Raw genomic sequence first — 21,552 nt, 5'->3', positions numbered from 1 at the left:
GCAACTGTCGGTCTCAGCTGAGCTCTCGGCTCCTCCAGGGGTCTGGTCCGAACCGTCTCTGCTGGCCCTCCTGCTGGTTATTTGGCTGCTGTTGATTTCTCGTTGTGTCTACATCCCCACTCAGTCGCATGCCCCCTGCTAACCTGCTAACACAGCAGACTAACAGCCTGTCGCATCGTTTGGGCTTCCAGCTGACCATGAGATGGCTCTGCTCTTGGACTGAGCACTCTCAGATAAACACAGGAACAATGCCTTTTCTGAGAAAACAGAAAAATAAAAAACACCCTTTCAGACCGTGTTTATTAGGATTAAGCACAATAGCGAAAAATGTCATGATGTCATTTTCTCTGCCAAGTTGTTTTTCTCTGAAAAGTAGAGCTCCTGACTCGCCAGATTCAAGACTGACTGACTGTGAGAGATATCATAAAAAAAAACCCAATGGCATTATGAGCACGATTTTTTTTGTGGGATTATGAACAAAAGAGGTTTGTTGTGATGTTTCAGAACAACAAATTATCCATCCTTTGTTCTTTCTTAAATTTACAGTTTCCAGAGAGTGCACATAACGGCTACGCTAACTTGTACAACCACACGTTTACAATGACTGCCCACACACATTGGACAGGTTTGATTACCACCCGGTTATTCTGTGTGCTGGAAATCAATGAGGCAGGGAGCCAGGGGAGAGGCTGGTTGGCTGACAAGCTCGGCGGTGGCTAGAGCTGCTAATTAAAGCCAGGGAGCCCAGGGAGAGGTTGTCAGGGGGGGACATAGAAGAAGAAGAAATCTGCAGCCTGGTGAACAGATCTGGGCTGGACCTGTTATAAATCTGCATGAGATAAGCTTTAAGGGCAGAATCTACATTGTTTTTTTCATTATCGCTTCATTAGCTCTCCCCTGCTATGATCAGTGTGTCTCTGCTGGGAGGCGTCAAGACTAAAAACCTTTACATTTTCTTGTTTTTCTGTAGTGAATTCTTATTCTGTGTGTTCTTGTAGCTGACAAATTGCAGGTGAAAATTCTCATTTCATGTTTTTGGGGGAAATTGTGCCTCCATAGATGAAAACAAAGATTCCCAGTCGGTTACAGGACGCTCTTATCATCTTGAAAAGAGCTCTCAAAATACCTGCTGGGTCAAATGTAACCCTCCAATATGACTCTTACAAAGTGCTTTAAAGACGAGGGATTTTTTCCAAGGCTCACTGAAGGACAGATTTATAATGCAGCCTCTTTGGTTTGCCTCACCACAACTGGAGGCTACAACAGGACTCTATCAGCATCCATAGGTCTGCTTCCTCCTCCAATCAGGACCATATGCTGTTAACCTTGGTTTGGGCTTAACTCGTACTTGCAGGAGAGGAGAACAGCTCATGAATACCTAAACAGGCTACAGAACAATCAACAGAGAGCACATAACGTTCAGTTCAGACCTGAGCCTTGAAATTAGTAACAGAGAAAAGAAAATGTCCCTTCAATGAAAAACTCCCATTAACTCAACTAAAAATGAACTCATTTAAATCACATATGGCTGAATGAGATTTACAGAATCAGGTTTTTCAATAAAAACATTTTTGTGTTATGAAAACTCGTAAAATTTTGATTACCAGCATCAAGCATGTCTAAGTCAACTTTATGTCATATTTGTTGGTATATGTAATGTAAGAAAAGCAGGTATTGATGAATGATGAGTGTCCCCTGCTGGTCAACAGCAGAACTGCAGTGAAAGTAGAAAAACGTCACATTTGTGTGGTTGCTTTTATCCAAAATATCCAAACCACTGATCCTTGTGGTGTTACTTTATTTGTTTATTTATCAGGGACAGCACATATTAATTAACATCATGAGAGTGTAAATGTGTTAAATGAAGACAAAAGGCTGATTTTTAATGTTTCAGTGCTTTACTCAGAGCATAATTTTAAAAAAAACCCACATGTAATGTATGTGAGTGTCTTTTTTTAAATTGTTTGTTTGTTTGTTTTTCAGTAATGCCAGCAGACAGTGCTGTCGACAGGACACCCGGCACACACCCTCTGCACACTGGTCTGATCCTGGGCATCCTCCTGGTGATGCTCATCATGGTTGCCGGTGTGCTGGTCACCGTCTACATCTACCATCACCCCACCTCTGCAGCCAGCCTCTTCCTCATCGAGGTGAGTGGGGACGCTACCATCTGGGTGTTAGAATAGTTCAATTCCTAATTGAAATGGTTAATTAAAAAAGTTCATTCTTGGCCTTTGTAACAACATAAGTTTACCCAATAATCTTCTCACAAATCTTAAAATCTGTGGAAGACGGTCCACTAATGAAATCTGTTACAACTGGGCAACTACAATACAATCAATCAATACAGTCAAAAAGCTTCAGATCTACTAAATGGACCTTGTGGTGAGATTGTTTTGTTTACCAAATCAATTATATGTTTTTAAAAAACATAAAATAATATTTAACTATGTAGGGACAGTTAGGGTGAAGATACTTAGTTAGCTTGTGCTTCAGTAAAAAATGTGGATGTTTGATATGTAGAATAATGAATATTATGATATTTTCCCAAATTTGAGACTAGGGCTGCAACTAATGATTCTTTTCATTATCAGTTAATCTACTGATTATTTTCTTAATGTCAAATGTCTCTAAATTGTGAAAAATGTCCATCCCAAGTTTGCAGAGCTCATGATTAATCTTGCAAATGTCTCATTTTGTCGGACCATAGTCCAAAACCCAAAGATAATTGGTTTTTTATCATCATAGAAGAGGATGAAAACCAGAAAATATTCATATTTGGGAATCTGGAATCAGTGATTTTTTTTGTAGTTTTTGCTTAAAAATAGCTTGAACCAATGATTCAATTATGAAAATCAAATTAATTTTCTATCTGATTAATCGACTAATCATTGCAGTTCTATTTGAGACATTTTGGAAATTAAATCCACAACGGGGAAAATATATTGAGTTTTTGTCTGACCACCTAAATCAGTAATATTAACAAATGTTCTCAAAGACAAAACTAATTTCTAAAAAATGCAGACAGTCACGTCTTGCCAAAATATGGTTTATAAGTTAGGAACATTTACAAAAGAAAAATTAGTTTTAATAAGATACTTTTTTTTCTAAAATGTTCAGACATTCAACAGATGTGTCCGCCTGTTTCAAAGCAGACTGATATATTTAATGCTGTGTCAAACCAGGCTGAGTCTCTGGCCGACAGTGTAAAAACACTGTCTGTCGAGATTGTTTTCTCTGGACGGAGCTCAGTGCATTTTATTCCTCAATCCCTGACTCATAAATATGCATTATGATTTTCAAAAGGGTGAGAAGGTGCTGTTTGGAGAGTAATACACTGTGTGGTGTTGAAACAACTTTAAAAAAAAAAAAAAACATTTACACCTTCCCTGCTTTTCTCAATGTCACTGTTACAAGGCCAGCATCAGTCAGTGGATTTTGCCTTTTTAAACCTCATCAGTCACCGTTTTAGCTTTCTTTTCAGATAAAACCAGAGAATTTATCTCTTCCTGTTCATAAGCTTTATAGTTGATGTTCTTAAAAGATAAAGCAGATGATAGATCAGAAAATATCAAAGCCAACAATGTGTCACTCCGTCTTTCACTGTTTTCTGAAATCCCTAATCTGTCTCTGGCACTCAGCCTCAACCTGTTCGACCCCAGTGAAGTCTTTAAAAACAGGTCATAAATGAAAAAAAACGTTTAAATAATTTCCTTAAAGAGCTGGTCTCTGTAGCTTTTACTCACACAGGAGTAAATTGTGTATTTGTTGGGGACTATTTCCATGTGCGAATTAACACACGTTTGGTCCTCTAGTGAGTATTTACAGCAGCGGGATGGTGCGTGTGGGATTGAGTCAAAATAAACTACAGTCTGTGTGTTCATGGTAATGAAGGAATATGTCACCCAGAATAACAGTGTGGCTCATTGATGTGGTTTTAATAGTTTTTGGACAACAATGGAGCTTTATGGTACAGGAATAAGATATATTTGGCTTCGGATACACACACACGATACTTGTTCGAAGGATCAATGCATTGTTGGTTTTGTTCTTCTCCTGAGATTTGTTGACAATAAGACAAATATAAAATATCACCAGACTTATCCGTTAAAGTTTAATGACTTAGGAAATACGTCATCGAGGTGTGTGTGGCATTTGCTGAACTCTCCAGATCACAGACAAACCTCAGGCCTAACATTGACCTTTCACCTTTCAATCTAAGCTCTAAAATCTCTGTCCTCACACATCCTCTCCTCTTCTCTCCCTCCGCAGAGACGCCCGAGCAGGTGGCCGGCCATGAAGTTCCGCCGTGGATCAGGTCACCCGGCCTACGCGGAGGTGGAGCCGGTGGGCCAGGAGAAGGAGGGCTTCATCGAGTCCGAGCAGTGCTGAGGGAGGAGGGGGCGTCCGCATCCCCGCAGCCTCCCCCCCTCCTGCCTGTGCCAGCCCTCCTCCTCCCTCCTCGTGCCTGCTCCACAGGGACTTCTCACCAAGGAACCTCCAGGATCCACGGAGGAGCTCGGTGTACACAGTGACTCTTTGAGACTGCAGAATCGGCCGTTCGAGCGCTCGATGAGACTGGGTACAGCAGCCAACAATACATGGACGTGAGAAACCCCTGAAAACTGATCCCAGACAAACCCATTGTTCAGCTCCTGTTGGCAAAGGAACTGACCTACTGGGGACAGAGGGAGGGAGCAGCATTGACGTCATCGACTCAGTCAGCATTGGTTAGGAGTTTGTAAGGCTGCTATCATGTTGCCATGGAGGGGATTGTACAGCCTGACTGCTACTGGTGTGTGTGAGGGGGGGGAGCAGGGTGAATTATTCAATATATATTTTCAGAAACAATACAGAGTATGTGAACAGAGATTTCCACTTTATTGTTGGTGGGGTTATACAGTATAGGCCTTTGTATATCCATCAGGTATTTTCCTTTTTCTTTCAGTACGTTGTTTCCACACAGGGGTTGGCACATTTATCTGTTTAGACTGTCGGTATTGCTTTTCGATACCATCACAGGCTTAATTGACTTTTCCACAGCCCGTCCTGCACAGAGAGGCTGCGGCTGTGCGACACGACGCGAGCTGAAAACTCCTGTCACTGCGATCGAAAAGCGGCTCTGAGAAAAGCTCTGAACATTCAGCATCGGTGTTGAATTAGTTTATGATGTTTGGCTGGTTTCATTTCCTGAAAATGAAGTGTAAGATGGGTTTTTTTTTTTTGTTCACTGAAAATATCTCAGTGATTTTTTTTTTTTTTTTTGAATGGGTGATGGGCACACTCTTATCCTTCTCATTATTTTGATTGGTTCTTAAGTCATGTATTTTTTGTTTTGTTTTTATTTTTTGCTTTTTTTCATTATTGCCGTGCCATTTTGTCTCTGACTAGAGTTTGCACAATTTTTTCCATGCACAATTTTTTTTTTTTTTTTTTTTTTTTTTTTTTTTGATTTGACATGTGGTACTAATGCAAAATTACAAGACAGGCGCTTGTGAGTGTGTATGCTGAATATATTTTCTAAAGTGTAAGTGATTCTTGTGTGTGTGTGCGTGTGCGTGTGAATGCAAAAGAGAGCAGTTTACAGTAGTGATTGGATATCCACCTGCTTTATGGGTGCATATGTTTGAGCTGGCTCTGCACAGTTGATTCTTATTGATTAATCTGAGGTGTCTGGACACAGTTTGTGTGAGCCAGAGAACACACTGGTCTGGTTTTGTTTCCTTGATTTTACAGTGTGGTTTCCTTTTCCAGTATGTTGCCAGCGTAACCATTGGCTTGTCTGTGTCCATGTTTAACCGTTATGATTGGCTCATCCGTGTCAACACATTCATGTATATACTGAGGCCAAAACATTTGCAGATTCAGGTAACTCATGGCAAACATTTGTAGTATAGCAGTATAGTACAGAAAAAAACTTTTTTATTTTTTATGAGTGGCCTTTCTTTCTCTACTTTTTTACTTAAATGTGAATACTGTTCCAATCATCGCTGTCATTGATCAATACACACGGCTTCTGACTGCACAAATTCAAACTCATTTCTGCTGACAAAAGACAAAATCATGTTTTTACACCAATGATAGATAGTAGATACATTTTAGACACACTATTGGTATCTTCTCTGGACTTCTACTGAAAAAGAAAATGTGCAATATGACACAAATGTTCAGTGCACCGAAACACTGAAAAATGCATAAAAAATAACAATCATCCAGATTTTTTTATTCACACACATTGTTGCCATCACATCAAGACCAAAGACTAATCAGCATCTGAGTGAGCTATACTTTTAAATATTACCTCAACCTCCCCACAGCGTCCACACCTCACCGCTCAGCAGCCATAACACCATCCAGAACGTAGCCGTTAGTAGAAGTTAACTGACCGTTCTCTAAACTCCTCCCCGAACTGCGATTGTCCAACCAGAGATTAGCACGGCAAGCCTGTCAAACTTTGGATTTCGCACATTGAAGCGATGCCCTGTAGTAAGTCTAGCGATACTTGGCATTTTAAGAGTTTACTTGTGGTGTTGTCTAAACCAAAAATACAACAGTAAACCTGTAAGAAGAAGTAGTGTTAACCAAGCTTTACTTCCAAGGAGCACATTAATGACTAAAGCTAACTTTTTTAGTTTGTGTGGTTAGAGGTTTGCCCTTAGCTTAGTTTAGCTTAGCTTAGCTTCGCCCCGTGTGACATAAGAAGGGGCATCAAATCTGAATGGCTTGTTGAATCACAAGAGTACAGAGTAAGACAGCCCACACCAAACTGACTGACTGGTCTTATTAGGCACATCAGAGACCCAAATACATATGCACAAACACTGAAAAAGTGAGTTTTTCATAATATGGCCCCTTTAAAAACAAGCTCCGTTCACCACTATACTAGCACTGTGTGTGGGCAGTAGTGGAAGAAGTATTCTGATGCTTTACCTAAGTAAAAGTACCAATACAACAATGTAAAAATAATCACAAGTAAAAGTCCTGCATGAAAAATCCTACTTAAGTAAAAGTACATAAGTATTAGCAGCTTGATGTAGTTAAAGTATTGCAGTGAAAGTAGTGGTTTGGTCCCTCTGACTGATATATTATTATATATGACATCATTAGATTATTAATACTGAAGCATCAGTGTTAGAGCAGCATGTTACTGTTGTAGCTGCTGGAGGTGCAGCTGGTTTGAACTACTTTATATACAGTTTAGTCCAATGGTTCCAAACCTAGGGGTCGGGCCCCTCCAAAAGGTCACCAGATAAATCTGAGGGGTCGTGAGATGATTAATGGGAGAGGAAAGAAGAAAAAACAAAGCTCTGTTACACAAATCTGTTTTCATATTTTGGAATTTTTCTCTAATCTTTGAAACATTAAACTGTCAGAATTTGCGCCTTCAGCCAGTTAAACCGCTACCTAATTAACTACAGCTGATAAAATCTGCCAGCCTGCTTTTGTCTACCCTTGTCTGAAATCAAGGAGACACTTTTTCAAAAATTAGTAAGAATTTTAAGTGTAAATCTGCCAGAGTTGTTATTTTAACCTGCATAATGTGTCGTGTGAGAATAGAAAGTTTGACAGGCATAGCAACAGTATCCAAGAGGCGGTTCTTAGCCAACGGTCACGTCTTTAGCACCAAGTTCTAGGTTGGATCAGCTGCAGGGACAAACTCACATGAGTGCGGTTAGGTTTAGGGTTAGGATTAGGGTTAGGGTTACAGGCACAATAAAGAAACACTTTGTACAAATCTCACAAGAGTTTCACAAATTGTCCCTCTGACTGATCCAATCTAGCACCAACCCATCTTTTATGTAAATGCAATGAAACCAGTTCACCTTCAAATGCTTTTATTAACAGATATAATCTACACTCCCAAAGATACACACGAGTCATTTACAAATACCAAAATGAAGAACTCACCGGCTGTTTTAATCCTTCACACAGACGCTTCTTTATAACTACACTGAGGTCTGATGAGGTCCCTGGTTTTCAAACCCTCATTTATGACTCTGCATAACTTCCAAAACAGTGTTTCAAACGCATTCAGGAGGGAATAAGGGGTTTAACTTCACAGGCCGATGGCTTTTCCGTGCCATATTGTTAGATTAATCCCTGTGGAGGAATTGCTTGGAACATCTGCTTGTTGTACACTGCCACCTGAAACTGCAAGTGTTTTTATTATAACCACTGTCCAAATGCAGTCAGAGAAAGTGGCTGACGGTTGGATTAGTTTGTGTTAAACATGTCTACAAAAGAAGCCGTAACACTTTGACACTTTGTTCAAAGAAACAGGAGGTTTTCTGGCAGCAAAGTCTTCATTTGCTTCACTGGACTTGACTAATTGCTTTCACTCCCACTTTCTTAACATGTTATTTTAGATGATGAAAAAGCAGCTTAGTGGTTGTTGTTAAGATAGATTACTGCTGTGTGCTGTTCTTTACTTTCTGACTCATGAGTTGGATTGAACAATGTTAAGTCACACAGATTCAGCGACGATTGCCAGAGCTCAATAAAGATTTTGTTTTTCCAGCTGTGACCTTATTTTGCTCTGATCTTACCATGACACTCCATAGCACACAATGAAACTCAAAAATCACACAGTATCATAGCTGTCTGTAATTTCTGTAACTACTGTTGCTTTGATTACATTTGAAATAATAAACAATGTTGGTAAAAACCACTGATGATGTCTGTGGTCTTTTTTTATAGCTGCTTGTGTGTGTGTGTGTACCTTTATACAAAATTATGGATACATTAGACAATATTTCTAAATACAATTGGATTGTAGGAGCAAATAATCACCTCTGTTGTTGCATTAATCAGTACTCGTGTATGCATTCAAAGAACAAATACACAAAAGAGAAACAATGAGCAGCTGGAAAGCTGACAGGCAATGCATTATTCCGACTTAAGCGCCATCATAATTACTTTAAAGGTATACTATGCAGGATTTGTCAGTTGGTGTTTGTAAACAGCATTCAAAATTGCGCAGCGGTGGATGAGCGAGCTAGAGAGTGAATGAAAAGAGCAAGCAGAGCTGGCGAGAACAAAGCTGTGAATCAGAGAAATAAAACGTTATTTTCTGATTGTTTCATAGTGTCATGTTGTCAGATTTTGTGTAAATGTCGAGCTTCATCCTGTCTGCTGTGGCCTCTCGGCTCTACGTGTGTGTAGCTCAGCCCCGCCCTCAGTCAAGCAGACACACAGACCTGCTGCTCTTTATACCTCCATGACACAGAGACAGAGAGCAGAGTGGAACAGAGGAGAGAGACGGAGACAACGATGTAACCAGGTCACTATACTACCAGTCCCAACCTTACACCCTGCATGCTGTTATTGGCTGGGGGCTACACACCCACTGCCCAAAAATTGCCCAGAAATGTCCTGAACACAGCAAAATAATAAATAAAATACAGGTAGAGGGCCGAGTCTCTGCAGATACATAGACCACCACACACTTCTAGTGGGTCATGAGTGATGATTGAGAGGGATTATTTTTGTACCAGTCCATACACTGTTTTAGTAGGAAAATCCTGCATAGTATATTTTTGGAAGTTGAAAATAAAAAGGGATCTTGGGACAGATAAATTTGGAGGAAAGCCGGTGTTTGACTGACACTTTTTCTCAGTGCTCATTCTGCAAGTCCCTCATTTGACTATGCACTTTTTTCCACAGCTTTCTTTTTTCTTTACATCAACCATACCCATCCTGCAAGAGAGCGTGACAGTGAAAAATGCTGTGTGGTTCATGGTAAATCCTTGGATCAGGTAGATAGTGGAACTGCTTCTCTGCAGATTGAGGAGATACGGTTGTATAGAGAGAAAGCTGAGCAAACAAGACAGCAAAGAAGAGCTGGAGCAGAGCTCAGCAAACCAGGAGCGAAAAAAAAAGAAAAAGGCATGAAGGAGGAAAAAGTATTGGCAAAGGCAGGCAGAGGTTTTGTTTTTTGTTTGTTAGTAGAACAGAGGACAAAAAGAGGATTAAACTTTTATAATGCTAGAGGAGTGACTTTGGAGAGAGTAAGGATGTAAATGAGGTGTGCAGCTATCACAACTTCCCCAAATTAAGTTAATGATTCTATTGTAGGCAATGTCATAACAGTGTTGTGCTGCTGTTGCTAACACCCTATAACCTGATGTCTTACTGCCATCTAGTGGTCAAACTAAAGAATGACTATGGAATATTATGGAATAAAAACAAATGAAATGGCTGCATGCTCAGGTTTCACCCAGCATTTTAATAATTCATCTAATACTCTGATGTATGGTGACCCTGAGGTGCAAAACACAACATTGCAGAAAACAAACAAAATGTCGTTGTGTTTTTCACCTCAGAGCCACCGTACTGCTACTCTAAAAATAATCTAATACAACTACATTCTGACACAGCAAAATCAAAATGATAAAAGACAGTTGTTTTACTACTTTTGTATTGCTTTGTTTTAACACTATGAAGGATAAAAACATTTCTTGATTCTGCTGCTTTACAATGAAATAATCTTACTTCAAGCCTAAAATAGAGCACGAGAGCATCTTAAACTTTGAAAAGATGTTTTTTCTGTCATTTGTAACCTGATTTATATTATATATTATATTATAGAGAGCTGGAGACATGTAGGCTGTGTCTGTATGTTTTGTCTCAAGTGGTGCAAAGGTTTTATGTTTTTAAACTTTATTGTGTTTTAATCCTTGATGGCTGGAAATCACTGTTGTGCAGTCGTTCTGTATTTTTAACCATCAAATAAATTCAACCAAATTACACTTAACTTATTCTCCTACTTATTCCTCTATTGTGTTAAGTTAGTGTGTGAAATGACATCTTGTGTTTTAGGATATTGTGATGAGCTTTTTACACCGTTTTCTGATGCTGATGATTAATCAATCAACAATAAATCATCAGATGACAGCAATCATTAGTTGCTTCCTTAATAATTTGAAGTACCTTCTAGTTACTGCACATTTTACCTCAGACACATACTTTAAAAAGGTATCTACATTATTTGAGTGATAAAATTCTCATGAGCCTCCATTTCTACATTTGTCAAATATTCAAGAAACTGACCCAAAAGTTAGATCAAAAAATACATTTATTTGGACCTAACAGCAAAAAAAACAAACAAAAAAAACAAAAAAACAAACAAACAAACAAACAGTGCTGCACTTGTTGAAATAAAGCCATTCCATGTTGTAGGCCTACAAAGAGTATAGTTAAAGCCCAGAAACCGATTCATTCATTGATTTCTAAGGAGTAAGTTAGATTCACATGCTGGACTGCATCTCAGGGAGACACAGAAACAAGATACAACAAAGTGGCAATGTGGCCGAGTGACATTTAATATGATGGCCCACATTACTTAGAGGCCAGTAGTTGTAATAGTGATTATGTGACTACAGCGTCTAAATTCACTGTCATGACGTATTGTTAAAATAAAATACCAGTATATTAATAAGTCCTTGAGAGAACGATGTATAGTATAGCAGATCTACAGTAGGCTTGTTTCCTGTTGTATTTATTAATTAAATGTCAACAAATATGTCAGTATTTGCCCTGACTGGGTAAAATAGTGCATATCTGAGTATACAGCATTACTTTATAGTGAGTATAAACACATTCATGCAAAAAACAGCGACAGCTTTTAAGAAACGGCTCAAACTACAACATTCTTACAACGAAATGGCTTAAAGTTAGTTTTTCTAAATATTTGCACGTTTAGAGCCCTGCTGGGTTTCTATCCAACCATTTTGGTAATTGTTTCCCAGGGAAAATAGGTCCAGATTTAACTGCTACAATAAAAACCAGCAGACCGAAGGCCAAGAGTGAGAAATGACGTTTGACATTTACACATAAAAGATTTAAGGCATTCATTATCAAGCAGGGTCTTCAATACTCGTACCAGATTTACACCTACAGGCTAACTAAAACTATCATGCTCACAAGAGCCCCAAGGAACTGACAAACATTGGTGGTTATACTGCTAACCACAGAGGCAGAGGGATATGTGCAAGGCAAGAGTTCACTACAATGAGTACTTGTTTATGCCGGCATAGACTCACTCGCTGTTTTAAAGTGAAACAACCACCTACATAACCTTTGTTGTGTGTTTTCCCTAAACAGAGCACCTGATTCATCCTGTTGAAAAGGTTAGTGAGCCTTTAAAGGAAGGCTGTGATATCCTCAGATCTGATATCCTCCTGATGTGAAGTTTGAGTCTGTCCAGAGCAGGTGACTCTTCCCAGCTGACTGCCTACAGAAGAGCCCTTAAATGAGGAGAATCTGCCCTTATTTCACCGAGTTCATGCTTAAGATCTACGCAGATATGCACAAACCTAAAAGAAAGCCTCTGCTTCCCCTCACCTGACCACAATCCTACTCACCGTCTTCACTCACCATAGCAAACCAAGAGCCGACGAGTCTTGTATACTGCTTGTGGAAACTGCTGGAGGTCAAAAACTACACCACTTTTCACTAGGGTTGTCTCATTTTTCTTTGTACAATAACTTAAGGCACCAGAGTTTAATTACATAGAACACATAGGAGCTTTTGCAACAAAAAAGAAGAACTACGTCAGGAAATCACACTGCTCACATCTTGAGAGGTCACGTACAGTATATCAGCAGCCAACTTGGTGGGAGTGACAGCCAGTAAGAGAGCAGATTTTATGAGAAGGCACTTCAGCGAGTAGTTCAAAGGGTGGTTTAATAAAAGGAAGACAACACAATGCAAAGGTCCTTGTGTACAGCCTCTCTGGGTTTTACTGCACTGAAATCTTAGACTCCTGTCATTCGGCGCCGCCTTAAAAAAAAAAAAAATCGATCCTCTCATGTCCTGTAGAGGTAGCTGCCAGAAACACTTTTATCATGGATACTGTTTCTGTAGAGCCCACAGGAAAAGCAGCAGGAAAGTAGGCAACAAAAGTAAAGTAACTCACCTCCCTACCACTTGTGTACTGACTTTTGAACCAGAATTTACCACAGATTTAATGAAAACGGTAGTGCACCCCTGCCTCAAATGTGTCCCTCTGCCACAGAGCGACATAAACATCTGATCCCTGCTTCAAGGCCAACTATAGAGACAACAGACAAAAAAAAAATCAATAACCGCTCAAGTGCTTTATAACTGTACACCGAGTGTGTCATAAACATCGCAAGCAAGAGGAAAGCATTTACAGTTTGGTCACAACAAACGAGGAAAGAAAAAAAAAAAGCAATTCCCTCAACAGTCATTGACAGAATATTATAGGAACAATTTAGTAGTGCAGTTCTGCCGTTGCTGTCCGCCAAGACTCAGGAGTGTGCACATTGGGTTTAAAATAATGATGTTTACCTTCTGTATGTAACAGGTTGTGTTTCTTTTTTTTTTTTAGTATTAAATCAAAAATGTCCATCCCATCACATCACCCCGATACCAACTTCCCAAACTACAATTCATAATGTCATTTATCACATGTTAAAACAGGGGAGTATAAATCTTTGGACAGTGTGGAAAAAAAGGCCCCTCATATCGTCACAGTGAGAAGATACTGCGTCATACACGACTAAAACACAATAACATTTTTTTTTTTTTTTTGATTCAAAAATAAATAAAATAAATCTGATTTGTCCGTTCAGTAACCTTTCAGTTAATTACACTCGTCTCTTTTCTGTCTTGTCAAATAAGCAGCTTCGCCATCAGTTCAGTGTGGCTCCGTTAGTCGTGGTTTAGAGGGTCCATCAGCCTAAAATGTCCGGTTAATCTGGAATCAAACACATAGCGCAACGTTAACAGGGCTCCTTTTTACACATATACAGACTTAATTCTCATGTGTTCTGCTAAACTGATGAATCAGAAGGAAAACATTAGTGAGAGTGTGCAGATTCGTGGTGCACCATCACTGCTGCAATCTAAACCACCCGCATACCAGCCTGGCACCGAGTATTGATAACATCAAAGAACAAATGCATCTACATTAAAGGCCTCCTGACATTAAATCTTCACTTCCTTAATATGACGCATTATCTGTTGTAACAGGATGTTGGAAAGGGACATACGCAACACAGTGATTGAGGCAATAATTGTTTGATCAAATAGGAGAGGCACAAGGAAGGGATTCTTACAAAATGTGAGTTTTTGTTTACTCGTTCAGGACATTTTGTTTTTCAGGGAGTTTAAGTCTCAAGTTCGTGTAAATAGTCTTTAAATAAGACAAACATCCTCCTTTAACAGAGTTCATTTCCCATTTACAAGCAATAAAATTAAAGAAGCTAATTCATTACTATCTTACACAACTCAATATCTAATATATAACTAAATACATGCTCGATACTTAAATTCAATTGAATCCTTGTTTATTTTAGCTGCTCCAACTTTTTATTTATTTCTTGATCAAATATCTTATTTTCTCACCCTTAGCTGATATTGGAAAACATACTATGGACACACTTTCTATGATTTTTGGTCACATTTTATCTTGCATTTGGAAAATGCAAAAAAAGAGTAAGGTTTTGTTATAAAAATATTATTTAATGGACTTCATTTTGGTTTACTGTATATAATTGAAGTGCTGTTTTTTGTTGTTGCTGTGTTTTTTGTTTGTTTGGGGCCTGGGGTGTGAGGAATGATGAAATGTGTGGGCTGCATTGCTTGTAGTATCCATGGATGTATTATTAGAGCTGGATGGGGCTCTGCTGCTCAGCCTTGCAGCCAATTTTTCCCAGTGGCCACTCCCCCTGTGGCCCAAAAAGCATTTTCCCCATAGACCACCCTTGTATAAAGAGACGTCTGTAAAACTGTTGACAGGACACTTCAAACTGCAAACAAGGTCAATTATGACTCGTTCTGTTGTGAACTTTTGATCCCTGGAGGTTTTATATTTGTAAAACTCTACATAATGATGATGTCACAGATTTTTAAATCGCTTTTCTCGACTCAAGAAAAGTATATGAGCCTGGTGGGAACTCGCGGGCGGGGCCAGCAGGAGAAACACTACTGCTCATATTCATATCCAAAAACATTCTTTCAAAAAAGTCAGACCCTCACAAACTTGCTTGTGCGACAAGATAAACACATCACTCACTAGAAAGCGACTCCACCTCCATGGCTTTGGACAAACTCAGCGCAGAGTTCTGTTTGGGCCGTGCCCCGAGCTCCCGCACCTCTCTGGCTGGATTCTGGTTCTTATCCAGGGGTTTCTTCTCCTTCTCCACCTCCTCTGGGTTGTAGTATCCTCCTTCCTCTGCCACCATCTTCTCCACCCTCTCCAATAAGCGTCCTACTTGGGGGTGCTCCCCGAATATGCAGTTATTAATAACAAAATACCTCCGTTTGCACTTCTCCAGCACCCACTGCAGCTCCTTGCCCTCCCTGCGAATGTACCTCTCGATGGAAATGTTCCTCAGCACTTCGGCCCAGGTGAACACCACAATCGTTTGCTTCCACACTCCCTCCCCAAAGAGGCTCACATGCTCCTCGATGCGAGCGCGGTCCACCTCTGTGAACATGCCCACGGGGATGACCAGCAGGAAGGCGTGGGGACCCGGAGGACAAAGAGAGGCTCCTCTGACTAACTCCTGCTTGTAGGACGGTGGTGTATCCTGGGTGGAGAACCAGCCTGGAGTGTCCACCACAATCACCTGCCGCTCCAGCACCTCCGTCTCCCTCTTCACACAGAATTCAGCGGCTCGTTCCAAGCGAAACTCCTCTCGGCCTATGATGGTGTTGCCCGTCAGGCTCTTCCCCGGCCACCGCCAGCCGAGTACCACCAGACGAATCTCAGGCAGGCGGTTGGCCAGCTTGGCTGCTGCTATTGCTGCTTTTCTGGCCTCGTCGTCTGGTCCAGGGCTGTCTCCAGCTGTGCTCGTTGAATGGAAAAAAGTCAGTGATGGTATATCTTAAAAAGAGTTTATACACCATTTTATGGCTGCAACTAACAATTAATTTCATTATCAAATTGTCAACTGTCAGAAAATAGTGATAAATGCCCAAAGCACAGGTTAAGGTGTATCTTTGATGTAGGGCTGCAACTGACGGTTATTATTATTATTATTGATTTGTTGTTTAGTCTATAAAATGGCAGAAAATGGTGAAACATGTCGATCACTGTTTCCCATAAACAAAGATGACGTCTTTAAATTTCTTGTTTTGTCCTGACTAACAGTTTAAAACCAAAAGATATTCAGTTTACTGTCATAAGAGACTAAAGACACAAGAACATATTCACACTGAGAACCAGAAAATTAGGACATTTCCTTCTTAAAAATGACTCCAAACGATTAATCAATTATCAAAATATTTGGTGATTAATTTAATGAAACAGTCCTCAACCCCAAGATGTACACTTTTCTACCATTGACAACCAGCAAATATCCTGAAACCAATTAATCATCGTTAATAGTCATTTTTGCTTTAAAAAGATTTAAATAATTATGAAAAACTTCAGCAACTTGAGCAACAACTCGATTCATAGAATAATTGTTTCAGTTTCACACTAGTTCATGTGTTAACCTTTGAGCTACCACTTCAAAGACAAAACGTTATTAATTTATAGTCCATATTTGGTCTTTTTCTTATATGTTGTGACAATTTATTATTTAAATATTACTCTCCTGAATAGACAGGTGGTTTGTTCATATTGTTGTTTTGAGAATATCAACTTTATTGTAGTGAGTTAGTAGCGTTATAATAATGTAACTTACTGAAAGCCAGTTATTTAACATAGCTTATGACAAATGGTGATATAGTCGTAACAGCTAGTTAATAACACTACAAGAAAAGTATGAACACACGTCAAATGTTTCCAATACCCTCTGTCACATAACTTAGTAACGTTACGTGTGAAACGTGTCAATGTCCGGTGTTTCGTTTAGCGTGGAGACAATCTGCCAACTGAGCGCTCATTTCAACAGCCGCGGAAACTCGCCGTAATTGTTGGATAACTCACAATTTAGCTTCAGTTTTACGAAGAGCATTAAGTGATTGACTCACCTTCCGTCTGTGACGGTCTATTCGCTGCCATAGTCCGTGTTTAATGACAGATTTTATACTTATTAAGGTCTTATTTGACTTTGGGCGGCTAGCTCGCCGGAGAAAGACTTCCTCCTACCTGCTGACAGAAGTAACGTATTTCCGGTCAGATCTGTCAAAATAAAACCCCGGACATAAGATAACAAAAAAATAAAAGTAAAAGTTTACAACGTGACGTCGTGGAAAGACTTGATCCTAATCAAAGGATCTGATTTTGTGCTGATCAGCTTTCAATATAACATGATAACTTGTAACCCGTCTACTACGCAGACTGATATTACTGAACTGGAAGCAAACAGGCTCCAAACACACTCTGACATATTAAGCAACATCTGCATCTGGAAAGAATTAAATTCTCATTGACAGGGCGTGAAGACAAATTCTACCAGATGTAGCAACCCTTTATTGACCACTTCAATAACAGTGTGCTATCACTTCCAACAAACTGACCTGGTTTAAACATGATTCACAAAAGCATTATTGTCCTATTCGACACCCACTTACATTTTTTCTCCAGTTTTTCTTGTGTTTACTCTCTCACTCCATTATTCCCTTTTTACTTGTATCTAATTCAATATTGTCTTATACATGTTCCTTTTGTCTATATTTGAACTGAACTTGCAATAAATTAAAGTATTGCATACTCATTTGCAATACTGCTTTTTCCCCCATACGTGTATAATTCACCTGTAAAACTGATTTGTCTTTGTTTTTTTTTTTATTCTCATCTCTTAATAACTGTACTAAAACTACTTCTTACTATTGTTCAACTGTATGTTTCTCTCAACCCCAGTAAAAAGAGTTGCAAATAAAAAAAGTTGACAATGTGTATAAAAGTGCAGATAGAGGAATATTTAGAACAATAAAATGTGTTTTCAAAAGATGTGGGGACACAGATAGTCTATACTAAGCTGTTATCTCAGGCACACAGGACACAAGGAACAACACATAAATGCACTGTCTGACATAATATATTAGGCAATACTATTAGGAGAGTGTCTTTATTTGTTGAACATCCAAAAAGTAATATATGTACAATGTTAATGCGTAGTCTGAGTTTATTTACAGCTGAATGACATGCAATAAAGCACATCTGCTCAGTGTGTTGAAAACGTCATATCCCGGTTATGCCTTCATTACATCTCAGTACATTCTGAGCAGGTTAGGTAAAAATGACAAATAAAAAGAAAAGGAAACAGAAAAGAAAAGAGACAGAACATATCTGAAATTTCAGTTTGTTGATTCCTTCACTTAAAAAAATTAATTTCTTGATAAATATAACCTGTAATGTGTTATTACAAGGTGATAAAGCTTATTTTAAAAATACAATGCTCTTCATTTTGCCTAAAAAAAAAATAAAAAATGTTAGAAAAAGCTATTTAAAAAGAGGTTTTTGTTTGTCACTTTATAGCAAGAGGTTGCTTTAATGTACTTAAGTTGCCCATGATGCCAGCATACGCATGTCGTCATCATCTTCAACCCTTTTCTTGGTGGCTGTAAAAAGAAGGAAACAGTTAACAATTATTAATATCAAATTATTATTGGAGCTTTTGTCAGGGTTAAGGCTGTAGCTAAGGACTCATTTCATTATTGATAGCAATACTGATTATTTTCCCCACTAATGGATTAATTATTAATCTTTGAATATGTTTAAAGAGATGCCCTAGTCATTTCCTGTCACCTCTCCAGAATCAATACCAAATAAAGGCATAAAATGCCCCAAAAATCTTTAAATTTTATTTAAAGTATTAAGCATTAAGCATTTTAAAAAATAATTAAGTTATTTGTTATTCTATTATTTGAGCCCAAAGCAATTGCTGATTTTATCTCACCAAATGTCAAAAACCTCAAAGGTTATTAAGAGATCATTGATATGCTAACAAAGAAAGGAGGAAATTTTCATCTTTGAGAAGTTGAAACAAGTAAAAATTCTGTATTCTTACTGGAGAAATGATGAACAATTCAACATCATCATCATCATCAGCCACATGCTTTTAGTTTTAGCAGTGGCATGTCAGTTTGGATGCTTCTCCAACAACAACTGTCAGACTGATTCATTTCTAAACTCTATATTTTGCTAAAAATGTGAAAGTGGGAAGTAAAATTTGAAACAGTAATTGTTGTAGCTCTAACATTGTAGCTACTCGCAATGTTGTACGTACTTGCGCGCTGACTGGGCCGTGCCGACGGCAGTTTGGAGGTGGGCACGCTGGGCAGCCCGCCCATACTCCTCATGCTGTCCTCAAGGTCCTCCTGTTCCAGCTCTGCCAGCTCAGCCAGCAGTTCATCCTAAGAAAACATACATAGTATGCAAGATTAGGAGCTTGCAGCTGCATTTCGTTTTGCATCACACAACATATTTTAAAATCTGTGTTGTGTCAAAAAATGTCAGATGAAAAAGCAGAAAGAATGAAGGAATGCAACAAAAGCTGGTTGAGATATCAACCTCATCAAATGTCTCGCCAAAAGGTCCGGAGATAGCTTCACTGATCTCCCGGGCCACATCCTGCTGCTCTGTGATATCCTGCATCAGGTCGTCTATCTTATCAATATCCCTGAAAAAGAGGAGAGAGAGAGGTAAAAGTTAAGATATCATGCTTTTTGTGATTTTCTGTTATTTTCATACTGTTTGATGTCGGATGTCAATGATAAACATGGTCAAAAGTTCCAAAACTTGAGGTGAACATATGAAGAAATGCTCCCTGCTGGTCTGTTCTGTAGCCTTCGTTGCTAAGGTTTTTCCATGGGTTGCCCACTCTCATATTTCAGATCAGATTTGGGCTCAAACATGTATTGTTTACGTAGCCTAACCAATCAGAACAGAGCGGGCTCATTGGAAGGGGGGCCTTAAAGAGACAGGAGCTAAAACGGCCTGTTTCAGATAGAGGCTGAACTGAGGAGCTGCATAATCAGCCAGTATAAGATAAATTAAGAGGTTTTTTTAACTGTAAATCATGCAAAGATATTCCAGTAGAGCCCCAGAATATAAATATAGTCATGGAAATGTGCATGATATGGCCTCTTTAAATTTAAACCTTCTTTTGTTTCTCACTTCAAGGAGTTGACTTAAAGCAACCATGCCCTTGTAAACATTGATCTGATTGTTTTCCTTTTATCTGTAATACAAGAAAAGTATCAAGGTAAGATAAAAACAATTTGCTCTTTACTTTCTTTCAAATTGCAAAATGTGTTTTTGTTGTTAGGTTTTGCACCAAAAGCCAAATTAAACAATCTGCAAGGTCAAGACAAAAACAAACAAAGCCAAGAGTTTTTGAGGAAGGCGTACAGGTCACGCTATCATTTCAATTTTACGTCTTTAACAGGCTTGTTTAATCTTGTCAGCTTCTTACATGTTGTCGTGGACTTTCTTCATGGCCTTGGCAGCGAAGCCCATGTTCTTCAGGACCTCTGTGTTGGTGTGCGAGTTCTCCAACGCTTCTCTCTGGAACTCGATGGTGGAGAGCGTGCCATCGATCTGGGTGAGCTGCTGCTCCAGACGCTTCTTCCTCTTCAAGGCCTGCAGGGCAGCTGATGCAGAGGAGAGTGAAAGATTGTAGACTTGAGTGTGACTCTTGGTGATTATTTCAAGACCAACTGTACCAGTTTGGACACTCTATGTCATTCAAGGGAATGGAAAGGTGTGTCCAAACTTTTTTGACTGATACTGTATTGTGTATTTTGTGAGAACTTCTAGTGTTAGGTGTTCACAAAGGAATCAATGTTCAAAGTTTCACATAAGAAATCACACTTAACACACAACGTGTGTTTCTTGCAGTGGTGGAAAATAACTAACTACTCAAGTACTGTATTTAGTACAGTTTTGAGGCACTTGTACTTAACTTGAGTATTTCCATTTGATGCTACTTTATACTTCCACTACTTCCACTACATTTCAGAGGGATATACTGTACTTTCTACTCCACTACATTTATTTGACAGCTTTAGTTACTTTTTTGTTACTTTTATTGTAATATTTGCCATCCAAAACTTCTTGAAATGATAACAACACTCATTTTAAGTAAAGGCCTAGTGCACAAAATAAAGTGCCTATGGGCATACTTTGTGAGTGCTGGTCCACACATTTTCCAGATCAGAATAACAACATACCCCGCTTGTTTTTTGTGCCATTCTTCTTGGCGATCATAATTTCTTGCTCTATCCTCTTCTCCAGGTAGTCTTGTTTCTTCGTCAGCATTTCCTCGGTCTCTCGGAGTTTGTGAATGGCCTCCTGGGGTGAAGGTCCTCCGCGCGACCGGTGGTGTTTGGACTTGGACGAGCTGGATGAACTCGAACTCGAACTCGAGCTCGAGCTCCCCTTGAATAATTTCGAGATTTTGCTCATTTTTGGCTGTTTTTTTCAGTGCACCTGCGTAACTAAAACATACACGAACTCTCCCAGTGGGCAGCCGTTCTGCTTCAAAATATTTCCACAGGCGGGTGTGTTGCGAGCAGATTTTCAGGCTCGACGGCTTTGTGCTTTTCAATTCAAACTAGCCAGTGAATGTGAATGCACCTTTCACCACACCTGCGTGACGTCTTGACACCTGACGCCCTCCCTCTTCTTCT

General features: G+C 39.2%; 3 protein-coding genes across 4 annotated transcripts in view; 1 reads left to right on the top strand and 2 right to left on the bottom strand.

Moving 5' to 3' along the window:
* Positions 1-6,532, top strand: part of plxdc2b (plexin domain containing 2b) — a 103,612-nt gene extending 97,080 nt beyond the window's left edge. The window contains exons 13-14 of the mRNA XM_044340186.1: positions 1,984-2,150; positions 4,273-6,532. Coding sequence (XP_044196121.1) covers positions 1,984-2,150; positions 4,273-4,392 — 287 coding nt within the window. The 3' untranslated portion in view covers positions 4,393-6,532. The remainder of the gene's footprint in view (positions 1-1,983; positions 2,151-4,272) is intronic.
* Positions 6,533-12,665: 6,133 nt separating this feature from the next.
* Positions 12,666-17,229, bottom strand: LOC122972452 (GTPase IMAP family member 9). Of its 2 annotated transcripts, XM_044339569.1 has the most exons (3): positions 16,948-17,107; positions 15,041-15,814; positions 12,666-13,720 (listed from the first exon to the last, which is right to left on the bottom strand). In XM_044339569.1, the coding sequence occupies exons 1-3, from the start codon at positions 16,976-16,978 to the stop codon at positions 13,716-13,718; spliced, it is 810 nt and encodes a 269-aa protein (XP_044195504.1). In that variant the 5' UTR covers positions 16,979-17,107; the 3' UTR covers positions 12,666-13,715. The 2 variants fall into 2 exon arrangements, with proteins under 2 accessions (XP_044195504.1, XP_044195503.1); XM_044339568.1 differs by lacking the exon at positions 12,666-13,720 and having other exon boundaries at positions 15,033-15,814; positions 16,948-17,229.
* A 742-nt stretch (positions 17,230-17,971) lies between these two features.
* Positions 17,972-21,497, bottom strand: chmp4c (charged multivesicular body protein 4C). Its single transcript, XM_044339571.1, has 5 exons — positions 21,094-21,497; positions 20,337-20,514; positions 19,433-19,541; positions 19,149-19,275; positions 17,972-18,480 (listed from the first exon to the last, which is right to left on the bottom strand). Exons 1-5 carry the CDS (start codon positions 21,326-21,328, stop codon positions 18,419-18,421), a joined length of 711 nt encoding a protein of 236 aa, XP_044195506.1. The 5' UTR covers positions 21,329-21,497; the 3' UTR covers positions 17,972-18,418.
* Between the last annotated feature and the right edge of the window lie 55 nt (positions 21,498-21,552).

Source organism: Thunnus albacares, chromosome 21 (genome assembly GCF_914725855.1).
Source record: "Thunnus albacares chromosome 21, fThuAlb1.1, whole genome shotgun sequence".
NCBI classification, from domain to species: Eukaryota; Metazoa; Chordata; class Actinopteri; order Scombriformes; family Scombridae; genus Thunnus; species Thunnus albacares.
The sequence above is the reverse complement of the archived record's forward strand: the minus strand, read 5'-3'. Positions and strand labels throughout refer to the sequence as shown.

Coding starts and splice junctions, on each gene's coding strand:
- LOC122972452 (XM_044339568.1), bottom strand. CDS start 16,978: ATGGCAGCGAATAGACCGTCACAGACGGAAG. Junction 15,815..16,947: donor TAGACCGTCACAGACGGAAG/GTGAGTCAATCA, acceptor CAACGAGCACAG/CTGGAGACAGCCCTGGACCA.
- chmp4c (XM_044339571.1), bottom strand. CDS start 21,328: ATGAGCAAAATCTCGAAATTATTCAAGGGGAGCTCGAGCTCGAGTTCG. Junction 20,515..21,093: donor TGGCACAAAAAACAAGCGGG/GTATGTTGTTAT, acceptor CCTCTGCATCAG/CTGCCCTGCAGGCCTTGAAG. Junction 19,542..20,336: donor AAGAAAGTCCACGACAACAT/GTAAGAAGCTGA, acceptor CCTCTTTTTCAG/GGATATTGATAAGATAGACG.